General features: G+C 42.4%; 2 protein-coding genes across 2 annotated transcripts in view; one reads left to right on the top strand and one right to left on the bottom strand.

Annotated features, from left to right (window-relative positions):
* Positions 1 to 7043, top strand: part of Pter (phosphotriesterase related) — a 61757-nt gene extending 54714 nt beyond the window's left edge. Inside the window, exon 4 of the mRNA XM_055593847.1 lies at positions 6237 to 7043. Coding sequence (XP_055449822.1) covers positions 6237 to 6447 — 211 coding nt within the window. The 3' untranslated portion in view covers positions 6448 to 7043. The remainder of the gene's footprint in view (positions 1 to 6236) is intronic.
* A 147-nt stretch (positions 7044 to 7190) lies between these two features.
* C1ql3 (complement C1q like 3) lies at positions 7191 to 16997 on the bottom strand. The gene is made up of 2 exons (XM_055593811.1): positions 15496 to 16997; positions 7191 to 9767 (listed from the first exon to the last, which is right to left on the bottom strand). Exons 1-2 carry the CDS (start codon positions 16081 to 16083, stop codon positions 9588 to 9590), a joined length of 768 nt encoding a protein of 255 aa, XP_055449786.1. The 5' UTR covers positions 16084 to 16997; the 3' UTR covers positions 7191 to 9587.
* Positions 16998 to 20436: the final 3439 nt, after the last annotated feature.

The following is a 20436-nucleotide window of genomic DNA, read 5'->3' as shown; positions in this document are numbered from 1 at the left end:
TCACCACATTCTCTTCTGCCAGCCCTTTTGGCTTGTCATATCTGGGTGAGTATTAGCAAAGATTTGGAAAATAGTAAGCAGGCTGAAGCAGCCTTGGCAAGAGAAAAATATATCTGAGCTGTTCCAGGAAGAAAATCTCTATATATTATTTCAAGAACAAAATGAATCATAATAAGTAGGCTAAAGCTAGCAGAGCCTTAGAAGTTCAGAGCAGATGGACAGCTGACAAGAAACAGATAATATCCTACCTTTGCCATGACAAGAACAGAATGAAAGCCATTTTCCCCTTTTCCCCTTACTGAAATCAACTCTTCCTTCCTTGGCTTGATCACACTAAAGCCAAGATTTTCTACAACTAATATTTAAAATGCTTTATTAACTGTATCCATTAAATTGACAATTACAACTTAAATAATAAAATGCCACATGTAAACACCATTCATCAAAACCTCTCCAAATTGTCTAATGAGTGATAAAGTAAATCATGGCAGCATTACTCTTTGATGGAGTCAAAGATGGTCACATTGTTTGGTCTTGGTCACAGGGTGACATGAAGACTGAAGATTAAATAAACCAAGATAGGAAATCTGAGAAGAAAAATACACCTGAGATTAGTGAAGAAGACTTGATTTTAGGAGTATATAAGTATTGTTATTCCTAATATAATAACTAACATTAGGGTGTGAAGTTCAGAGAAAATGGAACATAATCAGTTTATATGAGATGGTTCAAATATTGGGAATAGATAAGGTCATTGAGAGAAGAAAGAGGACAGAGACCTGGGAGCACAGATATTGACTAGATGGACTCAATAACAGCATCTTATAGACAGGTAGAAATGTTTTCAAGCTGATACCATTGGAGACATTTAATGGATCTCAGTAAGAAGACAGGCTTGAAGCCAAAGGCTTGAACACCTACATTATGCAGCAGCTATCAGGAAGGATCAAGGCTGAAGGACAACCACTGGATCTCAAGTTAAAAGACTCTCATTGTCAGCAGGTGTGGTCTCAGTGCAAGGCTTGAGGAGTGAGAAGGAGCTGAGGAAAAGAGCAGAGAATGTGAAGGTTGTTTCTTACACAGCCCTATCAGTGGAGGGAAAGGGAAGTGGGGCCAATGCTAGAAGACAACAGGTGATCCAGAGAAGCTTTTCCCAAAGTTGTACAGTTTATGAAGCAATGATCAGAAGTTGGGAGGGACAGAGACAGAGAGAATGGACCCAAGAAATAAAGGTAATTCTAAGAGATTGATATAGAATTGATATAAAATACAATATGCAGAGTTTTTATATGAATGTATGGTACTGAATATGGAAATGTTAAATGAATGTTCACTCAAAAATACTGGAAATATAATATTGATCCAGCCTCTTAAGGAGATAAATAGGTAGGGTTTGGGGAGTGATTAGAAAGTAAGTTGACAGTATCAGATAAAAGGGGAGGAGGTTCTCCCCTATCAGTGGACTTGGAAAGGGGCAGGGAGGAGATGAGGGTGGGAGGGTGGTATTGGGAGGGAAAGAGGGAACAGGATACATCAGGGATACAAAGTTAAGAAACTGTAACTAATACTAAAAAAAAAAATTAAAAAAAAAAAAGAAAGTTGAGAGTAGTTCTGCCTTCATTGGGAGAAATGGGAGCAGACAATGTTGATACAGATAAACATCTTAACAAGAAGATCAAGAACTGAGGCTGTATACCTTTGTGCTTTCCAGTCTTCTGCAAGGCAGACATGATTACTTCTCAAGAAAGAAGGAATAGATTTAAGGCCAGGTCTCATTGGGAATAGGAATGTCTGCTGGGCTGGACGCATATCTCTGAGACCCATCTGAGGCTTGGCCCCAGTGCCCAAGGTCTTTTATTGGAAAGATACAGTTGATAGTCAGGAAAACAGAGGAAGGATTGAATGAGGGTCAGAGAGTCAAAGCTGGAGGTAAGGCATCTGAAGAAATATTCACATATTTAAGAAGAACATAACAGAAAAGTTAAACTGATGACTTTAAAGAAGTTGGTATGTATACACGGTAGAGCAGGGCAAGTGGAAACAGTGCAAAGAGCTGATAAGACCAGTATGGGAAACCAGAGATTAAGACTTCAGGGACAGAGAGCCTGTGATAGCAAGGACAAAAAGATGGGATCTGAGTAGAAAAGTTGTGGGATGGGAGTAAGCAAAACTAGACTTAAGGAGCAGTGTCCACAAGCCGAGACAGCGTCAGCAGCTGAACATGCACGCTGTGGGGCTGCGGGGAACATCCCAAGCCCATGTTTGTGTCATTCATGCTCAAGATTGATCCTCGGGAAGGCGACCTTCATCTCTCTGTGCTTTTCTACACTACCATGTATTGGCATTTGTCTACAGTGACCTCAGTAGCATCTGCTTGTACTTCAGCGTCGTTAGGTGGAATTCGTTGTGTGAAGTGAAGATTATTCCATGTAAGCAAACTACTTCCTCCAACCTGGACAACAAAGCTGTCTTTTTTGGTTTTGGTACTTGAACTAGTTCTTTAGCAAGCAGAATTCATTTCCTCATTTTGTTCCCTTTGTGTATGCCTGGCCTGTAGGATGAGTATCTTCCTCATAGCTCTCCACTGAGCAGGTCTCTTGCTGATCTCAGAGCTTGCTGATTCAGTTAGTCTGGCTAGCCAGCTTGCTCCAGGGATCCCCTCCCTCCGCCTGCCAAGGCTGGCATTCCAAGTGGGCCACCATAGCTGCCTACCTGCTTTATGTGGCTGTTGAAGATCTGAGCACTCTGCCTGCTGAGCCATCTCTCCAGACTCTGTTGTTTCTTTTATTTTGTTTCATGATTTTAATTTCTGTGATCAGGAACACAACTAGTATGGACAAAGAGGTTTACTTAAGGCCCTGCCAACTTGTGCCATACTCAAAGGTGAACCTGCTTTGTCCGAAGACTTGGATTTTAAAATAATGTGCTGCAGAAAGTCATTATCTTACAACGAAACAAGCAAAACAAAACACTGGGCTAGAGCAATGGCTTGGCAGTTAACAGCGCCCCTCTTATAGAGTTCTGGGTTTGACCCCCAGCACCCTCTTTAGGAACTCACAACCACCTATAACTACAGTTCCAGGAGATCTGATGCCTTCTTTCACCTCCACAAGCCCCTGCAAGCATGAGTTGTGCGTAAACCCACACACAGGTGCACACACACACACAATTGTTTTCCAAATAGATCTTCAATAAATCCTCAATATTTTAAAAATCAGTTTGGAAATGAGAAGTTTCCCCTCCAGATCTGCTTTTCATTCCTAAAGCTCAGTGTGTCCCCTGCCCAGGATGCCTGCTGTGAGGCTCCCAAGCCTCTAGGGTAATGGGAAAATGGTTGATGGCTTCCAGGTTAGTCTTTCTTTGGGCTATTAATTCAGGAACAAAACTTGTTTAAGTTATCTCTTATTGTGCCAAATGTAAGCGTTCTTATGTATTAAATGTTGAATAACGTATGTGTGTGTAAATATAAAAACATCTGTATATGCTGCGTGTGTGCGTGTGTATTTCTTGCTTACTTGTCTGTGGACCAAGACTCTGCATGTGTTCCCTGTGCCTATGGCTCGTGATAACAACTGAACGGCCTTTGGGGTCGTGCGGTCTTCCTGACCCCCACTGTCCCTGTAAGTTGAGCACTTGCTTTGCACAGTTCATCGACAGTTTTTCTTGGCTACGGGAATCTGCAGCCTCCCGCGTTCAGGAACAGAGACACAGCTTCTGCCTACCTCTGGTTCTCAGCACCAGAAATTCTGTGTCTAACACCTGTTTTCAATCTTATGCTCCATTTCTCAAATCTTATTATATCTCTGCCTTTTCACACTTTGTAGTTTCTCTCTAATATTTGTTTGCAAACCATGAACTCATTTGTATTGCTGTAATTACTGTGGTTTTTTGTCTTGTCATCTGTAGTGGTTCCTCCCTTCTGGCGGCTTCTTTGTAACTCCTGTTCTTCTGCATGGTGCCATACCGTGAGCATACCGTGAGAGACGAACTCTTGGGGCAGGCATGTCCAGGCACATTCCAATCATGGCCAGCATATGATGATGTTTCCAGAGCTAGAACATTGCTGTGCTCATGAGATAGCACAGCTCTGGAGCCCTCACTGCATGGTGATGTCTAAGAGTTTCTTGTTCCCGCCTTCCCCCGCCCCAGGAAATAAATTTATTCATAGTTTAGCCAAAATAGAGAGAGAAGGACTCCAAATTTCTCTTCTTTTCTGGGGTAGTGTTACATTTTTATAGGATTCTCATTTTGAATTACAACCTTTCTATCTATCATATTCTTTCCTATGACTTCCCAATTTAAGAACACTGTGTTTCAAGGTGGGACAGAGGTGTGTTATAGGGATTTGTTTGTATGTATGTCATGGCAATAATGATACATCAAAATTTTCAGAGAAGCAACCGCTCTACCACTGAGCTACATCCTGAGCTTGAAGAGGAATGACCCAGCTTTTCTTTTATTGTTTTGAAAAAAAAAAAAATCTGAAGTAGCCCAGGTGGGCCCAGAGTGGCCTGAGGACAAGGTGGAGCCTAAAGTCCCCCTTTGCTCCAGCTCCTCCAACCTCAGCCTCTGGAGTGGGACTACATTAGACTTGTGTGCCTCCACTGCTCTTTCTTAGGCAGTGCTGAAGACCGAGGCTAGGCCTACGGTACACTAGGCCTGAGTGCTACCTGCTTGCTGAGCTACAGCTGCAGCACAGTACTCAGACAGTAAGGAAAGGTGTAAGACCTTGGGACCTGCTCTGGAAAATCAAGCAGGCAGCAAGCACATCCCAAAAGCTCCCCTTACTATAACTTTACATTCTGATCAGTATCATTCTGAGGCTCAGCTTCACACACTTCTCTGTCAGGCTTTTCCCTTTGTATGCTAAATGGTTGTATAACACTCTTAGCTAATCTCCTGAATTACAGTTTGTTCAAAAGTAACTACAGATCAGGACTTCTGGACCAGTTTTAACAAGCCAGATAACCTCAGTGGCATAAATGAGGTTGTGGGTGCCATGCAGCTGTAAAGCAGGCATGGCATCCTTGTGTGCCTGCTGGATGCTGCTTTCTTCACCAAGCACCCAGACAGGCTCTTCTCTCTGGCACTTACATTCCTTTGACCTTCAAATCAGTCTGGTATTTAATTGTGACTTATTTTAAGGTTCTCAGAGGGCACGCTTTTGTGCCTTGTATTTTTGTGTGTAGCGTCCTATGAGTGCTACAGTAGTTACTAAATATGATCTTTGCCTGAGAATTCAAAGAAATGTTCCGTTCTACCTATTAAAACAAAAGAAGAACCTTTCAGATAGTCAACCCCCAGAGGAAGAGCATGAGCCATCCACCTACATCATTTTGGTACTCTTGATACTCACAAGACTGTACAAGCATCCCAAAGAAAAGCCATTGTTTGCAAGTTGCACCTCTGACATCAAAGGCCCACTGTGGTCAGGGACAGACACTGCCCAGAGTGCAGACACATACAGATGGTGGCTGTCATGAGGTGACTCATGCTGCAGATTACAGCTCTTAACTAGGCAAAGAGGATTACATTTTTTTACAGCCAGGAAGCTGTCTTTTAGTCAACTGACTATGGATTTAAAGGAACAGCTTGCTATTTTAGCAGCCTTGTTGACAAGGAAGATAGACTAAAAAGTTTTGGTCAGTTTCATCTATTGCTCAGAAACTACTACTAAGTCAAAATTCCTGTAGACTTCAGAGGGACAGATGGCTCGAATATAGAGGACTTTTCCAACCCATCTTCATTGACTATATAATGACATGCACATACCCTGCCCTTGAAAACCAGCTGATTTTACTTGAAGTGTTTTATTCATATGAAGATTCCTTTTGTTTCTATATTTTAATCACAAATGCCCATTGACTTTAAAGAGAGAAAGAAAGAGTGTTATCTCAAAATTAAGTCTAATACAAGCATTTTTAAAGAGGAGTGACAAACGAAATTATCAGTGAACAGCTATGGTGGCCATTCATTCAAATAGCCTAAGCTCTGGAAGCTGTCCTTAACACAGCATTGCCAGATACTGTCAAACATATGACTGGGTGGGAATTTCTGTGTGCACAAAGTGAGGATCTCATTCATACTAGCATGAAGTAACACCTGCATTTCCACACCACAGTGTACATTTGGAATAGCCTGGGATAGATGCCACAGGAAAAGGCAGTAGGTTCAGGAGTAAAAGGCAGCACCAGCAATTAACTGCTGGCATGTAATGAGTTAATACTTTTCTACAGGGTCCATTTCCTGGTGGATGAGGGCTACGAAGATCGGATTCTCATGGCGCATGACATACACACGAAGCACCGATTGATGAAGTATGGAGGTCATGGCTATTCGCATATACTCACCAACATTGTTCCTAAGATGCTCCTGAGAGGTATAACAGAGAGGGTACTTGATAAGATACTCATAGAAAACCCTAAGCAATGGCTGACTTTTAAATAAATGGCTGTTCATGAACCCAGACCCAGAGAAGAAAATTTGCCAAGAATATTTGGTGATTTCAAGTCTATTGGGGGCATTAATCCAAGCTACACAGGACCAATGACTGATCACTTCCCTCCTATGAAAAGCCAGATAACTATCTCAGGGAAATCTCTAGTGGGGACCCCTAGGCTCACGTGAGTCCTATTGTCTTTCCTTAATAAAATAAACATAGAAGAGTGTGTTTCCAAACAATAATTTAAAGCTATATCCCCTAAGAATCATTTAGGATGTCTTCCCCCCCCCCTCCTCTTATCTGTACTACTTGAGAAAAATTAAAGTGTTTCTAGCTAAGTTGCCCCCTTCTGGAGCACTCTAATGTTTCTTGTAATATTGATGATCCTACTAATTATCCTGCTGTTCTTTAATTAATGCTTAATGAATAATGTGGCATTTTAAAATCACTTTTGCAACAAGGGAAGTTAAATTTTGAGACTTTTTTTTCCCAAAGGAGACTGCAATAAGATTACCAGTTCACAATAACAAAATTATTTTGGAAGATTAACTATGTGGTTTCCACCTATCTGTGTAAAGTTATAATAAATCGGTTTTGCTGATGTTGGCTTTCTGGTCTCCATTTTTGCTGTTGTGTTATGTTTTTGCAAAGTCTGTCTAAGAACCCATAACAATAGTGAATTACAAAAATACAATCATAAAAGGAAAAATATATTACATAATATAGTTTAATGAATCATTACAGTTATAATAACAAAGGCCACAATTTAATTAATTCATGTTATAATGCAAAGAAAAAGAAATCTTGCCTTATATATAGTCTCTTTATTTCATTTACCTTTTATTTCTTTTTTCCTTAGGCCTAGACAGAGAAAATAATGCTTATTTATCTAAAGAAAAGGTCAGGTCTATTGAAAATGACATTCTGTTTGTAAACACAACTCTTTAGAAGAGATCCAGCCATGACGTTCTGTGCTAATAAAGCCTTTTCAAAATGTTAGTTAAAACACTTAATTGATGTAAGTGTTGCTTATAAGTTGATCCTTTGAATCCTTACTATGTGATTTGGTACCTAAGACAAATCTCTAATCCCTTGCTGCCAATCCATCTTTGATAAATATATGCTGTTAAATAGAAATTAAAACTGTGACAATTCATTTGTGAGTTACCTTACATATTAGAAGAGCCAAATTGAATTAGTCACTACTCTCGATGCATGATCTAAGTGTTTTTATCATAAAAATCATGACAGTTACTCAGACCAAGGCGTTTCAACACAGCACGCACCACCCTTAGGTGGGAACACCATGCATAACTCTTGGAAAGTCAAAGCTTGCTAAACTAAAGCTATTTCAGTTGATCATAGCTGATCAAGCTCTCTGTGTATTAGAACAAAAAGTACTAAAGTAAAATGAGCCAAAAGAACAAACCCAACTCCTTTAGAGGGAAAAATGCAAATGTCCTTCCCCAGGAAAGCAAGCAGATTTTTAAAATCTCTCGTTTTGAAATCTACTTGTCAAAGAGTGTTTGTTTAAAGGCAACTGAAAGGGGAACAGATTTTTCATTGTAAGAGGAGAACTTGTGTGCTAGTAGGACATACCCGCATGCATTTCGCTCTTTTCACTAAAGAGGAGGCTTTTGGCAGTGTGCTTTCACTAGAGAGCATGGGTTTGCACTATACTAGCAAAAGAAAAGAAAGACTTGACTATTCAAATGGGCATGTTTCATAAACATTGTGAAGGAGAACTGCCCCCTTCCTGAAGTCCTGTGGTCTCCCAGAGAATGGAGTTAAAGCATTGATTGCATATGGACTACAGTAACCCTGGGCTCAACTAACTCACACATGGGGAACATAGGGCATTTGAATCTACTGAGATTTCATTTTCTGGATGACTCTTAAAGAGAAGTAACTTTTATTATTTTCCTACTCTATATATTTGTATCATCTAAAATATATTTAAATCTAAAATAAGTCAAATAATTTGTGCGTGGTTCTGTGTGTACACACATATATAGTTTTTAAATTAGTTTTTTGAGCTATAGAGCCACTGTGCCCAGTGGCCTGAAACCATGTATATATAATATTTCATCTAACATATATGTATATAAATAAGTGTGTGGCAGATATTTATATAAAATATATACACTTTGTTGTCATTGGTTCTATGTGAAACTGTTAATTTCGAAATACCACAGGACACAGATTTGTGATATTTGTTTGAAGGCCTTACTTAGTGTCGCCTTGGTGACGCATGCATTAGCTCAAATCAAACTTTTGTGCCTTAGGTTATGAACAATTGAGGAAGGCAAAATCTCCATCTGACTTTGTTCCAAAGAATAACTTTTTCTGGCTGTTCAAGTGAGTCTGTTGACAAAATGGACACATGGGTTTTTTTTTTAAATACCATACATAATTACACATTTTCACACTTAGAGGGTAATCCTATGATACAATTTCAATCTCTATTTTTTTAAAGACTATCACCGGAAAAGAGAGAAAAGAAAATTCACGTGAAAAGAAAAAAAAATGTGAAAATGATCACAGGCTTGGGAAATTCCACAAATCCAGAAAATTTCAGGTTAAGGCTTGAAGTTGACTCATTCCCAGGTCTAGCTCTAAAGTTAACAAGAGTACAAGGCAAACAATATCTTTGGGGACAAGCAGCATTACTTCAGTTAGACCTTCTCCTGCAGGGCAAAATGACTCCTCCCCACACTACAAATAGACTCCAAGTATCTTAATAAGCAGCTAAACTCACAAGAACCAAAGCTGACACATGGATAAAAGCAGCAAGATCACAGTACACCAAAGTATCATAGATATCGAAGAAATAATTCAGTGTCTTAGATTTTTCTATAAAAATTTGTGGTCTATATAGGACTTCATTCACATGGACACTAACAATAAGGAGTATTTGCTTTGGCGGTAGTGGATCACACATCTGCTTATCTTGCGTTAAATACTTTTTTTTTTTTTTACATAATGTGTCTGAGTGGTACAGATGTGAGTCAGGTAGCATTTGATCTCCCCACATTTATACAGCTGAGATGCCCTGCAATGAGCACCCCGGGATCCTTGATTCACTGACGTTAGCCACACGAGTCCAGCGTTCAAACTCAGCATAGCAAGCTCAGTTTCTGCAGTATCAGTCAGCATAAATAATAAATCCGGAGAACGTGCTGTATTTGTTGTTGTTTCCTCCGTGTGCTTTCCCACCATCTAATTTGATATAGACTTCATCCCCTGGTTCCAGGTGAAGGACCACACTGTTACTGGCATAGTCGTAATTCTGATCAGCATCTTGGGCAATTGCACTAGCACGCACCTACGTGAAACAGACAAGAATCAGAGGTTGTAAAAGAGAACCCTTAAATTACGCCTTTTGCAGACTTGCGGCCATCGCATAGAATGTAGCACACTGATGTTGCCTTTGGTCCCATAGATATAGAAGGAATTTCTGTAACAACTTCAACTATGTTACTAGATAAAACAGAAAAATGTTGCTTTAATAAGGGACATTGCAGCAATCTTTTCTATCCTTGTAAATAAAGCATGCCAATCTAATTTCCTCTTCAATTGCTGCTTTTTCTGATTCCTTGAATCTCCATATACAGATACATTTTGAAATGGAAATGGCAGTATTGTTTTGCATTTTAATTTAAGACAAATAGCAACATTCCAACTAATTGTGTACTTCAATGGCTCATCACAATTATTAGAAATTTGATGTCTCAAGTGTCAAAAGACCCAGGGAAATACCCTTCTGCTTCTACATACAAGGGAAAATAAAGAAAGCTTTTTGGTTTAGAGCTTTGGAAATCTGATATAAGCAAAGCCCCTTTTATCCAGGCTACTTCTGAAGCAGCTTAACTCATTTAAACATCTTTGTTTATATCTCCCACATTTCCAAACTTCCTTTTACTTTTCTGTGCCCTCTTGTCATTTAGTTATATGTGCCTCTAAAACAACAATTTAATTTCACCAGATACAAAAGCTATAGAAGGAATTAAATTTGTGACCTGAGATCGCTCAATTTCCTAGGATTTCTGGGTGGTACTGTTGAATAGCTCTTCCTGTTTATGTGATTGTCAGTGTGTCTGGCTTTGAGGACCAGAGCAGACTATAATCTGCTTATGTTCTGCCTTCGCCTCATTAGTGAGTTGATCAACATTTGCAAACAGTCAAATTGCCTATCATATCATGTCATATGGACACTCTGTCATACTCCCTCCTCAAACCAGGCTTCAGCCTCATTTAGACATGTTTTGATTCTGCTATAGAATAATCTTTCAAAAGGCAGGCTTGTGTGTGATTTATTTCAGTAACACATCTTCTATGCTGTGGCTTGTTTCGGCTCCACTATAATGATATTTCCCTGAATAACATAGCAAATGATTAAGTGGTTTTGTAAACCTGCACTATGCAATAATGTATGACTTGGGGTATAATATGCCTGGTTTTATCACTTGGCAAAATGAAAGAAATGAGACATAAGTCAAGAATTTCCATGCATGTCTTTCAAGATGTAAATGATGGGTTTTCAAATTAAATTTTCATGGGAAGATATGTTCTCACATTAATGCTGAAATGTCATAAAAGGAGAAGGCTCTTTGACACCACTGAACTTGGAATGTAATTTGAGTAGTATTTTAACATTTTTTTTCTTCCTGGGTGTCATATAGCAAAAGGAGAGAAGGGCTTAAAGGATTTAGAATTGCTTATCACTATGCTAACTGGCATTAATATCACGAAACCAATATGCTGTGTGATTATACTCAAAAGCTTTGCTTCAAATGTATACACTAGTGAGGTGATCCATTTTAGCTGTTACATAATGATGCAGTTGGACTTCATAATATTTCCTAGGAATTAATCTTCAATTTGGAGAAGCTGAAGGCTTTCCTTCCTTCATTCATCTAGTTATTAATTCTCAGTGAAGAAAATCTAAACAGTGAGAATATTATCATTAAAGCTTGACTTTTAGAACATGTGAATTTTTTAATGGATGTGAAATATTAAAATACAAACTAACAGTCATCTATATGAGCAATATGTTGATTAATCATCAAACTTACTTCTCAGCTATTATTAAAGAGAATACAGTATATTCAGCATTTGGGGTATTTTTTTTATATGTTCTTTGAATGTTGTCCATTTTCATTGTTTTCTACATGAAACCTTTAGGATCCAGGCTCATTGAAATCTTTGATTTAGAGACTGTAATCCTTTGAAAATATACAATGCAGTTTTTGTTCTATAGAACATAACCACAAAACCAAGTGTTACCATTTTTAATTCAGTAAGTAAAACCACAGAAACCTGGTAATGCATTAATGTGATTCCACACACTAGAAGCTTGTCCTTAGCACTTTTTATTTCCTTTGTTGAATAAAACCAGTGTGAGGGCTTTATAATAAAAAGCAATTTCCTAACATTTTAACCTATGCAGTAGTACAGGACTTTCCCAATTAAATGCCCACCATCTGCCAGTGTCCATGGTGTCAATATGCCTGTCCACCCATCACACTCTAAGAGTATAATGGGACTTGGAATTTCAAGCTCTCATATCTATCCCACTGACTTCAGCAATTCTTCCTTGAAGCCATCAAACTATTGAGGAAGGTAATGTGTTCACCCTGAGGGCTATTTTCAGATTCCTAAATGTGCACTGATTTCAGCATTTTGTCAGGGAGTATAATGCATCTTTTTCTCGGTCCAATATTCCTATTTCTGCCTAAATTCACTTTAATATCTTTTCTTAGTGTGTTAACTGTACATTTTTCTACTTTGTCTTTAGTATGCATTTCTCTGCTTTTAGAGAGAGAACTAATTTGGCACGGCACATCATCACCCTAATAAACGAATATAAAAGCACACGGTATTCACCTGTTCCCATGTAGTTTATGGCCACTGCTACCATGACTAACAAATTCCTGTAAGTGAAAAGCTTATCCCTAATTATTTTATATGACTAAGTTTCTGGCAATTTAGTTTTTATTATGGTGGCTTACTACAATGACATTATACTAACTGGTCAGAAACTATTTTTTCAGGTTTTCAGCTACAAGTATACAAGCATTAGGACTTTTTCCTGTATCTATATAAAGCTATTTGAGCCCCATTTTTACCTTTAATATACACAGTGATGCGTTTTCAACAAATGATATGATTAAGTATAGGCTAATGATTTCATGGGGACTTTGAGAACTGTGGTCCTTTATAGAGAACAATATGTTTGTAAGAATATAATAGGCAGTATAGTTTTAGCATTGTCTTATTATTGAGGAATTATCATTATATGAAATATTCACAGCAACATTTGCTAATTTAATTAACTGCTGCTGATGTTCTGGTAATTTCATTTTCATTGTACTCCCGTGGAACCATAAACAAAAGGTTAAGTGGTACATCAGGTTAATTTATTGGCCTTTGATGGTTCCATCTGTGACCTTATATTCGGCACAAAGTATAAATAAGATAGTCTTCATATGGTTTTGATCCAGAGACATTGTTCCCTACTACTGCGAAAAATTGCATTCTTCCCTTGTTTAATTTCTGTGCTTCTCAAATCCACCTAATCCATAGAGCATCACTCTGACATAGATCTCTGCATTTCTGTCTTATAAAAACAAATTAGGTCATCTCAGAGGGGGAATTGTGACTCTAAGAAACAACCATACAGACTATAATTGAATATCAAGAATAAAGTATTTATTTTAAAATTAATAAAAAAGAGATTTTTACAAGATTTCCCACTTGGCACTGGGCTGTAGCCAGACTTTACAAAACTCTTTTATTCTAAAGACAAAATTCCTCAGCTGTAATATTGCAATAGTCATTTTCTAAGATGATGAACACTGAACTCAGAAGGATGTTGTTTACCACTATGCATATATTTTTCTGAATTACTTGTTACCTACTTTTCGAAGAAGCAGCCACTTGAAAAGCAGCCAGTGAAGAACTTTACAAGTGTGTCACCCACTTACTTTCCTGATCCCCATAGACTCTGTATACTCTAGTGATACAAGAAGCAGCGTCTGCCCCAGTGAAAGAGTTTAAAAAGCAGAACACACGAACATTTTAATTTTAGAACTTGTGTACCAAATACTTTTCTTCTATTCACTGGTATATGCACAGGCTCTGCCACCTGACCACCAACCTCTGAGCTACTTCAAGAGCTGAGCTGCTTCCTGCATTTGCAATCTCCAGATATTTTTACAATTACCATTTCTATATTTGTTGACGAAATAGACATTTTGTAAATATCTCTTTAGTATAGTAGTGTTTACAGACATAACCTTTGAGTCACAGAGACGCAATAAAGAGGTGCCTTGTTGGGGCTGTTTGGGGCTGTTCACAAATCCTTTGGTCACCCAGACACAGCCCCTCTATTTTAGCATATTGAGCCATGCCCCTTGTAGCCACATACCTGCAACTACCTAGCCCACTATTCCGGGAAGAATTTTTATTTCTCTTAATATTATTTTCATGCAAAATAACTGTGACAAACAATCCTGTCAGTGCCTCCTGGTGGCCATGTTTCCTTTTTTCATTCCTAGTGTCCTGGAGGTTCTTGAAGGGATTTGTAGGAAAAAGAAGAAGCAGCAGCAGCAAGGGACTTTTTAAAAGTGCATCATGCCTTTAGGACATCCCTCTTCTACCGGTGAAAGAATTCTGACACTAAATTGAGGGGGGGGGAGAAAGGAAGGAAAGAAGGAAAGAAAGGAAGGAAGGAAGGAAGGAAGGAAGGAAGGAAGGAAGGAAGAAAGAAAGAAAGAAAGAAAGAAAGAAAGGAAGGAAGAAAGAAAGAAAGAAAGAAAGAAAGAAAGAGAGGAGAACAGCCCTAAAGGTGCGCTGTAGAAAGAAAATAAGGGTTTAGCTAAGACCTGAATTTCCACCGGAACAAAGACCTGGAGCACACCATGCTTTGCTTAGTCAAAACTGCTGCATGGAATGAGGAATCTTGAAGGTTGCAGGCAGGGTCTTTCTTCCTATCAGTCAGTAAGAAAACTTTAGGGCTCAGAACAGCACAGCAGGCTACAAGCCCAAAGGCCTCGCCAGGGTCCCATTACACTTTTAGGTGCTTGGAAATGTATTTTCCCCCTGTGACTAAAGGATCAAAGATGCTTCGGCTTTGCACTGACCTGACTGCAACAAAGCCAAAGCAGCCTTGGCCGACAGTGCTGACCAGTGGCCCCTGCGGCACTACCTACCAGCTCTGAAGAGCAGATCCTGGTTGGGAGCTCCGCTGAGGCTATTTTGCAGCCAAGCCAAGGCAAGGCAGCTGTGATCAAAAAGGCTAAGGTTAGGAAGAGCCTGTACCACGGTGCCCTGGAGGTGGTGAAAGGGCTGAGCTCTGATAGGCCACCTGCCCGACCATCCCCTTGTGCATTTTCCTACCCCAAACCACCGTGCAGTGGGGATTTCCGTTTTTGGGTGCGAGCTGCTGTACTTTTACAGCATAAACCCAACGTTTTGCTTTCCATTTGGAAACTTACAGGAGTGTAGTGACTCTGAATTTCACCACCAGAGACCTCTCAAGGGCCATGCCATTCCGCGCGCGCGGGAGAGTGCTGTCTGAGCCCGGGATCGCCCTGTCTGAGACTCACTCCTGGGTCCTTCCTTTATCCCCGGAGTCCGGGTCTATCTTCTCTGAGTCTGAAGCCTTGACACGCCCATTTCGGGCTCCTGCAGCCTTCTGAGCTGCTGAGGATGCCACGGGCCAGGAATCCTGCCCTGCTCCAGGACTCCACTAGTCCACGAGTTGTCCCCGGGGCTAAGACATCAGTTTCTCACCTCTGGAGGGTCATGCTCACGAGTGCACGCCCCGAGCACGGGTCTGACATCCTAGAACTACTTCCCCGGACTGCGGGGAGCCCTCCTCCGCTTAGGACCCCCACCTCCCCTGCCTGTACAGCGTCCCCGTCGCCCCGGAGCGGCTTGCCGCGCCCTTCCTCCGCGGGCTCCCACCCTCATTTCCGGGGTCTCCTCCCTCTCTCCAGCACCTTCCCCGCACTCGCTCCCCGCCCTCCCCGCTGCCGGCCCGCGCTCACCTGGTTGTTTTTGCAGAGATCAGCCCACATGCTGGTGCCGTCCCCTCCGCGCATCAGGACGTGGTAGGTGAAGAAGTAGATACCGGGGATGGAGCAGGTGAACTTGCCCGTGGTGGGATCGTAGTGGTTCCCGAGGTTGGTTACCACGTCGTCGAACTTGAGCACCTCGTAGCCTTCGTGCTGCCGTTTGAGGCCGGCGTAGAAGGCGATCTTGGGCACCGTGCTGTAGGTGGCCGCGCTGATGGCCCCGGCCGCGTTCAGGCCGGGCGCGCCGGGTGGGCCCGGCAGGCCTTGGCGGCCCGGTTCGCCCTTCTCACCCGGAGGCCCCACGGGGCCCGGTGGTCCCGGCTCTCCTGGGGGTCCTCGCGGGCCTGCCTTCCCCGGCCTGCCGGCCTCGCCCTTGGGACCCTGGATGAAGGTGGGCAGGGACTGCATGAGGCCGCGGTCCGGGGTGGCGGCGGTGCTGGGTGCCTTGGTGCCCCCGTAGGGGTCGCAGACCATGCGGCAGGTGCCCAGCATCTCGTAGTGCGCCGACGTGCCGGCCGAGCTCACCAGCACCGGGATGAGGATGACCAGCAGAAGCACCATCACCACCCCCAGCGCCCCGGCAGCGATCAGGCGCCTCCTGCTGCCCACGAGCCGGCTCAGCGCGGGCCGATCCTCTTGTCTGCTTTTGGACAAAATTTTGAAGGTTGGGCGGGGACCTCCTCAGAGCCGAAAACAATCCCCTTTCGAACCCCAACTCCCTTGGGCGGGCGCGCGCCGGCCGCTCTTCGCCGGCTCCTGCTCCCCCCGCTGAGGTGGCGGCTAGGGAGGGAGCTGGGGCACCAAGTGACTTGAGCTGAAGTCCCAAGCGAGAGTGGGGGCTGGGGGTGGGGTGCTCAGGGCGCCCTCTCGCCTCCTGCCAACCCCTTCGCACCTGTGGCTGCGGCGGGTGCCGGCGCGGCCACCCGAAGGGCAGAGCCGGCGGCTGCCTCCTGCGCTCGCCCGGGGCGGCTCGCACTTTTATGCCGCCGCCGCCCGCGATCGACTTTTTCCTTTTTTGCAGACTACGCCAGTTCACATCAACTTTCCGTCTGAAGTTGCTCTTTTGTCCTCCCCCTTGCTTCTTGCTTCTTTTCTTTCGCTGGCTGTGCTCGCCTGTCCCTTGCCTTTTTTTGCTTTTCGTTCTTTTGCTTCCTCCTCTGCAGCCACGACAAGTCCAATAAAAGCTCACCCCGAAGCCCCCCGGTGGGCTGCGGGAGCTCGGGTGCGGCGCTCCCGAGATGCGCGGAGCGGCGGCGGTTCGCAGGATCCGCGGCTCAGGGAGGCTCAGGACGGGAGAGAGGAGCTAGCAGGCAGCGGCGAGAGCCGAACGAGAGAGGCTGAACGCAGGATTCTGCCTGGGTACCACCTGCCAGGAGAAGAGGAGGCTGACAAACGCGCGCCGGAGCAATTTATAGGAACCCAAGGCACAGAGGAAGGGGAGCCGCTTTGGCACCTCTCTGCAGCATCTGCTCTGCTCATCCCACTCACACGGAGTTTGGCATTACTCTGACAATGTGGGATTTTTTTTTTTCGGCCTCTCTCCCCCCGCACCCCCCTCGCAAGGGATGAACAGCGAAATCCTGAATACTCCCTTGTCTAACCCAGAGGATGGCAGCGCCCTGGCTGGACGTGCTAGGGGAGGGAGACAGCTGCGCGGCAGCTTTCGGGACTCAGGGGTCACACCTAAATCTACCTCCCTGGTGCCAACAGCTCTTGTTGGAGGTGGAAGTGAAGGTTGAAAGGAGGGAGGTTTGGTGACAACATTTCTCTCCTGGCTCATCCACAATCAGTGCTTCAGGTGTTTTTCAAAATGCCACTTTTAACATAAGGAGGCCCCTCTCCAATTTTCCAGACAGTAGATGTGCATTTTTTTAACCTCAGCATTTGCTTCCACAGCCTTCTAAATGAAATAAGATGTTATCCTGAGAACAGTGAGGTGTATTTAAAAACCAAAGGACATTTCTTGGTTTAAATGAACTTGTCCACCCCCCAAAAGGAAGAGGGCTGGTTCTTTTCATAAGTGCCACACAAGGGTGAGAGCATCATTTAACTTCCACGCTTCCAATCGCGGCGGCCCTTCAGGAGATACCGCCATCGGACTCGAGGTTGCATTTGCTTAAAGGTACAACATTCAGGAGATGGCATCACCTGTCAGAGTGTCTTCGAAGATCTCACAGCAGAGCAAGTGATGTTTGCAAAAGTGCTGTGTTTCACAAAGACACGGAGTTCTGTAGGTGCCATAGCAGCATTCCCAGGTGGGCACTGGGGGAGGGAAAACGGGGAAATCATGACAAAGAAAAGCCACCACAACAATGGAAGAGCTGGAAGAAGAGACCAGCTGAATTTAGAATCTCAGTAGAAGGCTACCAGAGTATTAGGAGAATTATCTCACCAATGGCTACATTTGACACATATGAATGGTTTTAAATGCCTAAGTAGAATCGATTTCTAATTCATACTTCTACATTCTGGTGCAATAGATGCCAATCAAGCATGGATGACATTTATTTGTCAGTACGGAATGATGGCAGGGAATGCAGTTACAACAGGGTGAGAATCTGAAATGAGAAGCAGGAACAAATAGTAATACGATAAGCAAGTAATGCCTCCTGGGTGACTGTCATCAGATGCTGGTCTCACCCGTAGGCTCCACAGCATGGCATCTCCTTCAAGATTCTGCAGCCCTTCCTCACTGTCCCCCACCCCAGCAGTTAAGTCCCTTTTTCTCTAATGCAAAACAAAGAAAGGTCAAGTGAGCAGACATACAAACAGATTCCTTGATTCCTTCAAGAGGAAAGTCAGCGGCTCCTGAGGTCTTTCTGAGAGAGTCAACACTAAGGGCTAACTTTCCCATAGTACAGCTGCCCCTGTTCTGTCACCACCAGCCTGGGTGCTGATAGCGCTCTAGCTACTGGTAATGAGGAACAGCCAGTCCAACTCTCAAAGCCTCAACTTCTATTTTAGGGTAAAGATTTTTTATGAATCTGCATCAATACCTTTGATATATATGTTCTGTAAATGCTCGTTTGTGTGAGCTACCCGTTTTCTGTAGTTTTTAAGTAACAGACACAGAAAACAATCTCTCCAGACCATAATGCAAGTACCTGTCCTCATAACACATCTTCTGGGCTGTTTCTCAAAGATCTTTTTCTCTGTGGTGAGAAAATGGTGATCTGTGATGGAAGGAAATGTCCTAATAAAACAGACCCTTCTCTCATGTTCCAAGACATCTCAATTCATAAAGCCTTCTCATTACTAAGAGGAGTCTGATGGGAGGAAATAAAAAGGAGTGTTAAAAAAAATAGTGATAAATAAATGTTCATCGAAAGTCCAGAACACAAAGAGCATTTTCCCATTAGAGGTACTCATTTTATGACAGAATCCTTCAATAAGAATCTGAAATATTAGACAGGATCAGCCCTGAGAAATAGGTCTTCACCTTGCTTATACAATGGGAAGACACAGAGCTATGCAAAGAGTCAGTGCCATTGGTGAGCTTGCTGAGTTAAACTCTACAAAATATTAGTGCATCTACCCAGCCTGAAGGGCAATAAATGGGGGCTTTTTCTCACCAACTTCTTATGGCAATGCAAAGTTCGATACTGCAGGCAAGGGCGCTGACATCCTAGATGTCTGCTGAGGTTTCAGATGACCATTACTGCTTGTTCAGAATGACAAGGCCCTTTGCAGATCTCCAAGGCTGACCCCAGACTTTCCTCAAAGGCTCATTTGTGAGTACACACATGAGCACTTGTCTTTTTTGTGAAGTAAGTTGGAGTTACTGCCCTCCTTCCTCTCTTGGAGAAATGAATACCCCACCATTCCTCGGGGGGGGGGGTTGTTTCCTCGAGATTTTCAGAGATAACTTGGTAGTAAACTAACGTACGGCTGCTCACTATCTTTTCCACTGCTCCTGTTCACAGATGCTTCCCTGGAGAGTTACTCATGCTTCATCCCTTCTTCTGACAGTTTGAATAAACCATCTGATATGGTTTATTACTCATTCTCTTTATATGTATATAATAATAGAAAATGTGTCAATTAAAAAATATTCAGTTTTCCTTAGTGCTCATCAAAGAAGCAAGTTTTCTCTCATTTTTGATATTAGTCTTGGAAATGGCAAAGGAGCCTCATTTCACAGCATCCCTCAACTGTTTCTGAAGAGAGAGAGAGAGAGAAAGCATGGCATCCCCACCACTGCATCTGAGCCTTTGAGATGCTCTGGCTGACGTGGACCGATTGAGAGCCCCGTGGTCATGGTGGGGTGGTGATCTGTGATTTTCATTTTCCCGCTCCGTCTGTGCTGCTTCAGAAGAGCTGGGCAGGTCCTAAGTGCAAGACACCCACACAGACATCCAGGGCCATGCATTAATCTTTAGGGAGCACCCACGGGCAGCAAGGCCCTAGCCTGGGCTCTTACAGGCAAGCAACTAGTTAGTCATGATAGTGACTTCCAAATCTAGAAATACTTACCAAGAAATAGTATTTCTTATAATAAGAAAAAATATCAAATTAATAAGTCAAAGATAGAAAAGCAGGCATACTAACTAGGTTTTTTTTTTTTAATTGGGACTAGATCAGCTATTTACCTTGAATACTTGAGTCTACAAATTGTGTTTCACAACATATGCTCTTTTTGATTGAAAAAAATATTAAGTTTCTAGCTTTAAAGTGTCTGTTTGAAAATATATGAGAGAACAGTATATCCTTATGGTTTGAGAATTGCATGCTTCTTAATTTGGATCCCAGAAGTCTTTGTTATGTGGCTGTAAAGGTTGTTTTAGTGGCTCTGAGCTTCAGTTTCTTTTTACATAAAACATGAATGACACGAATATCTAAATCACATATTGGAGAATGAATACAGATAATCACTATGGTACCCAGTTTGTGAGAGCTCAACAAACACCAGTTTGC

The sequence above is a fragment of the Psammomys obesus genome, unplaced genomic scaffold, assembly GCF_907164565.1.
Source record: "Psammomys obesus unplaced genomic scaffold, mPsaObe1.curated_primary_1811, whole genome shotgun sequence".
Taxonomy (NCBI): Eukaryota; Metazoa; Chordata; class Mammalia; order Rodentia; family Muridae; genus Psammomys; species Psammomys obesus.
The sequence above is the reverse complement of the archived record's forward strand: the minus strand, read 5'-3'. Positions and strand labels throughout refer to the sequence as shown.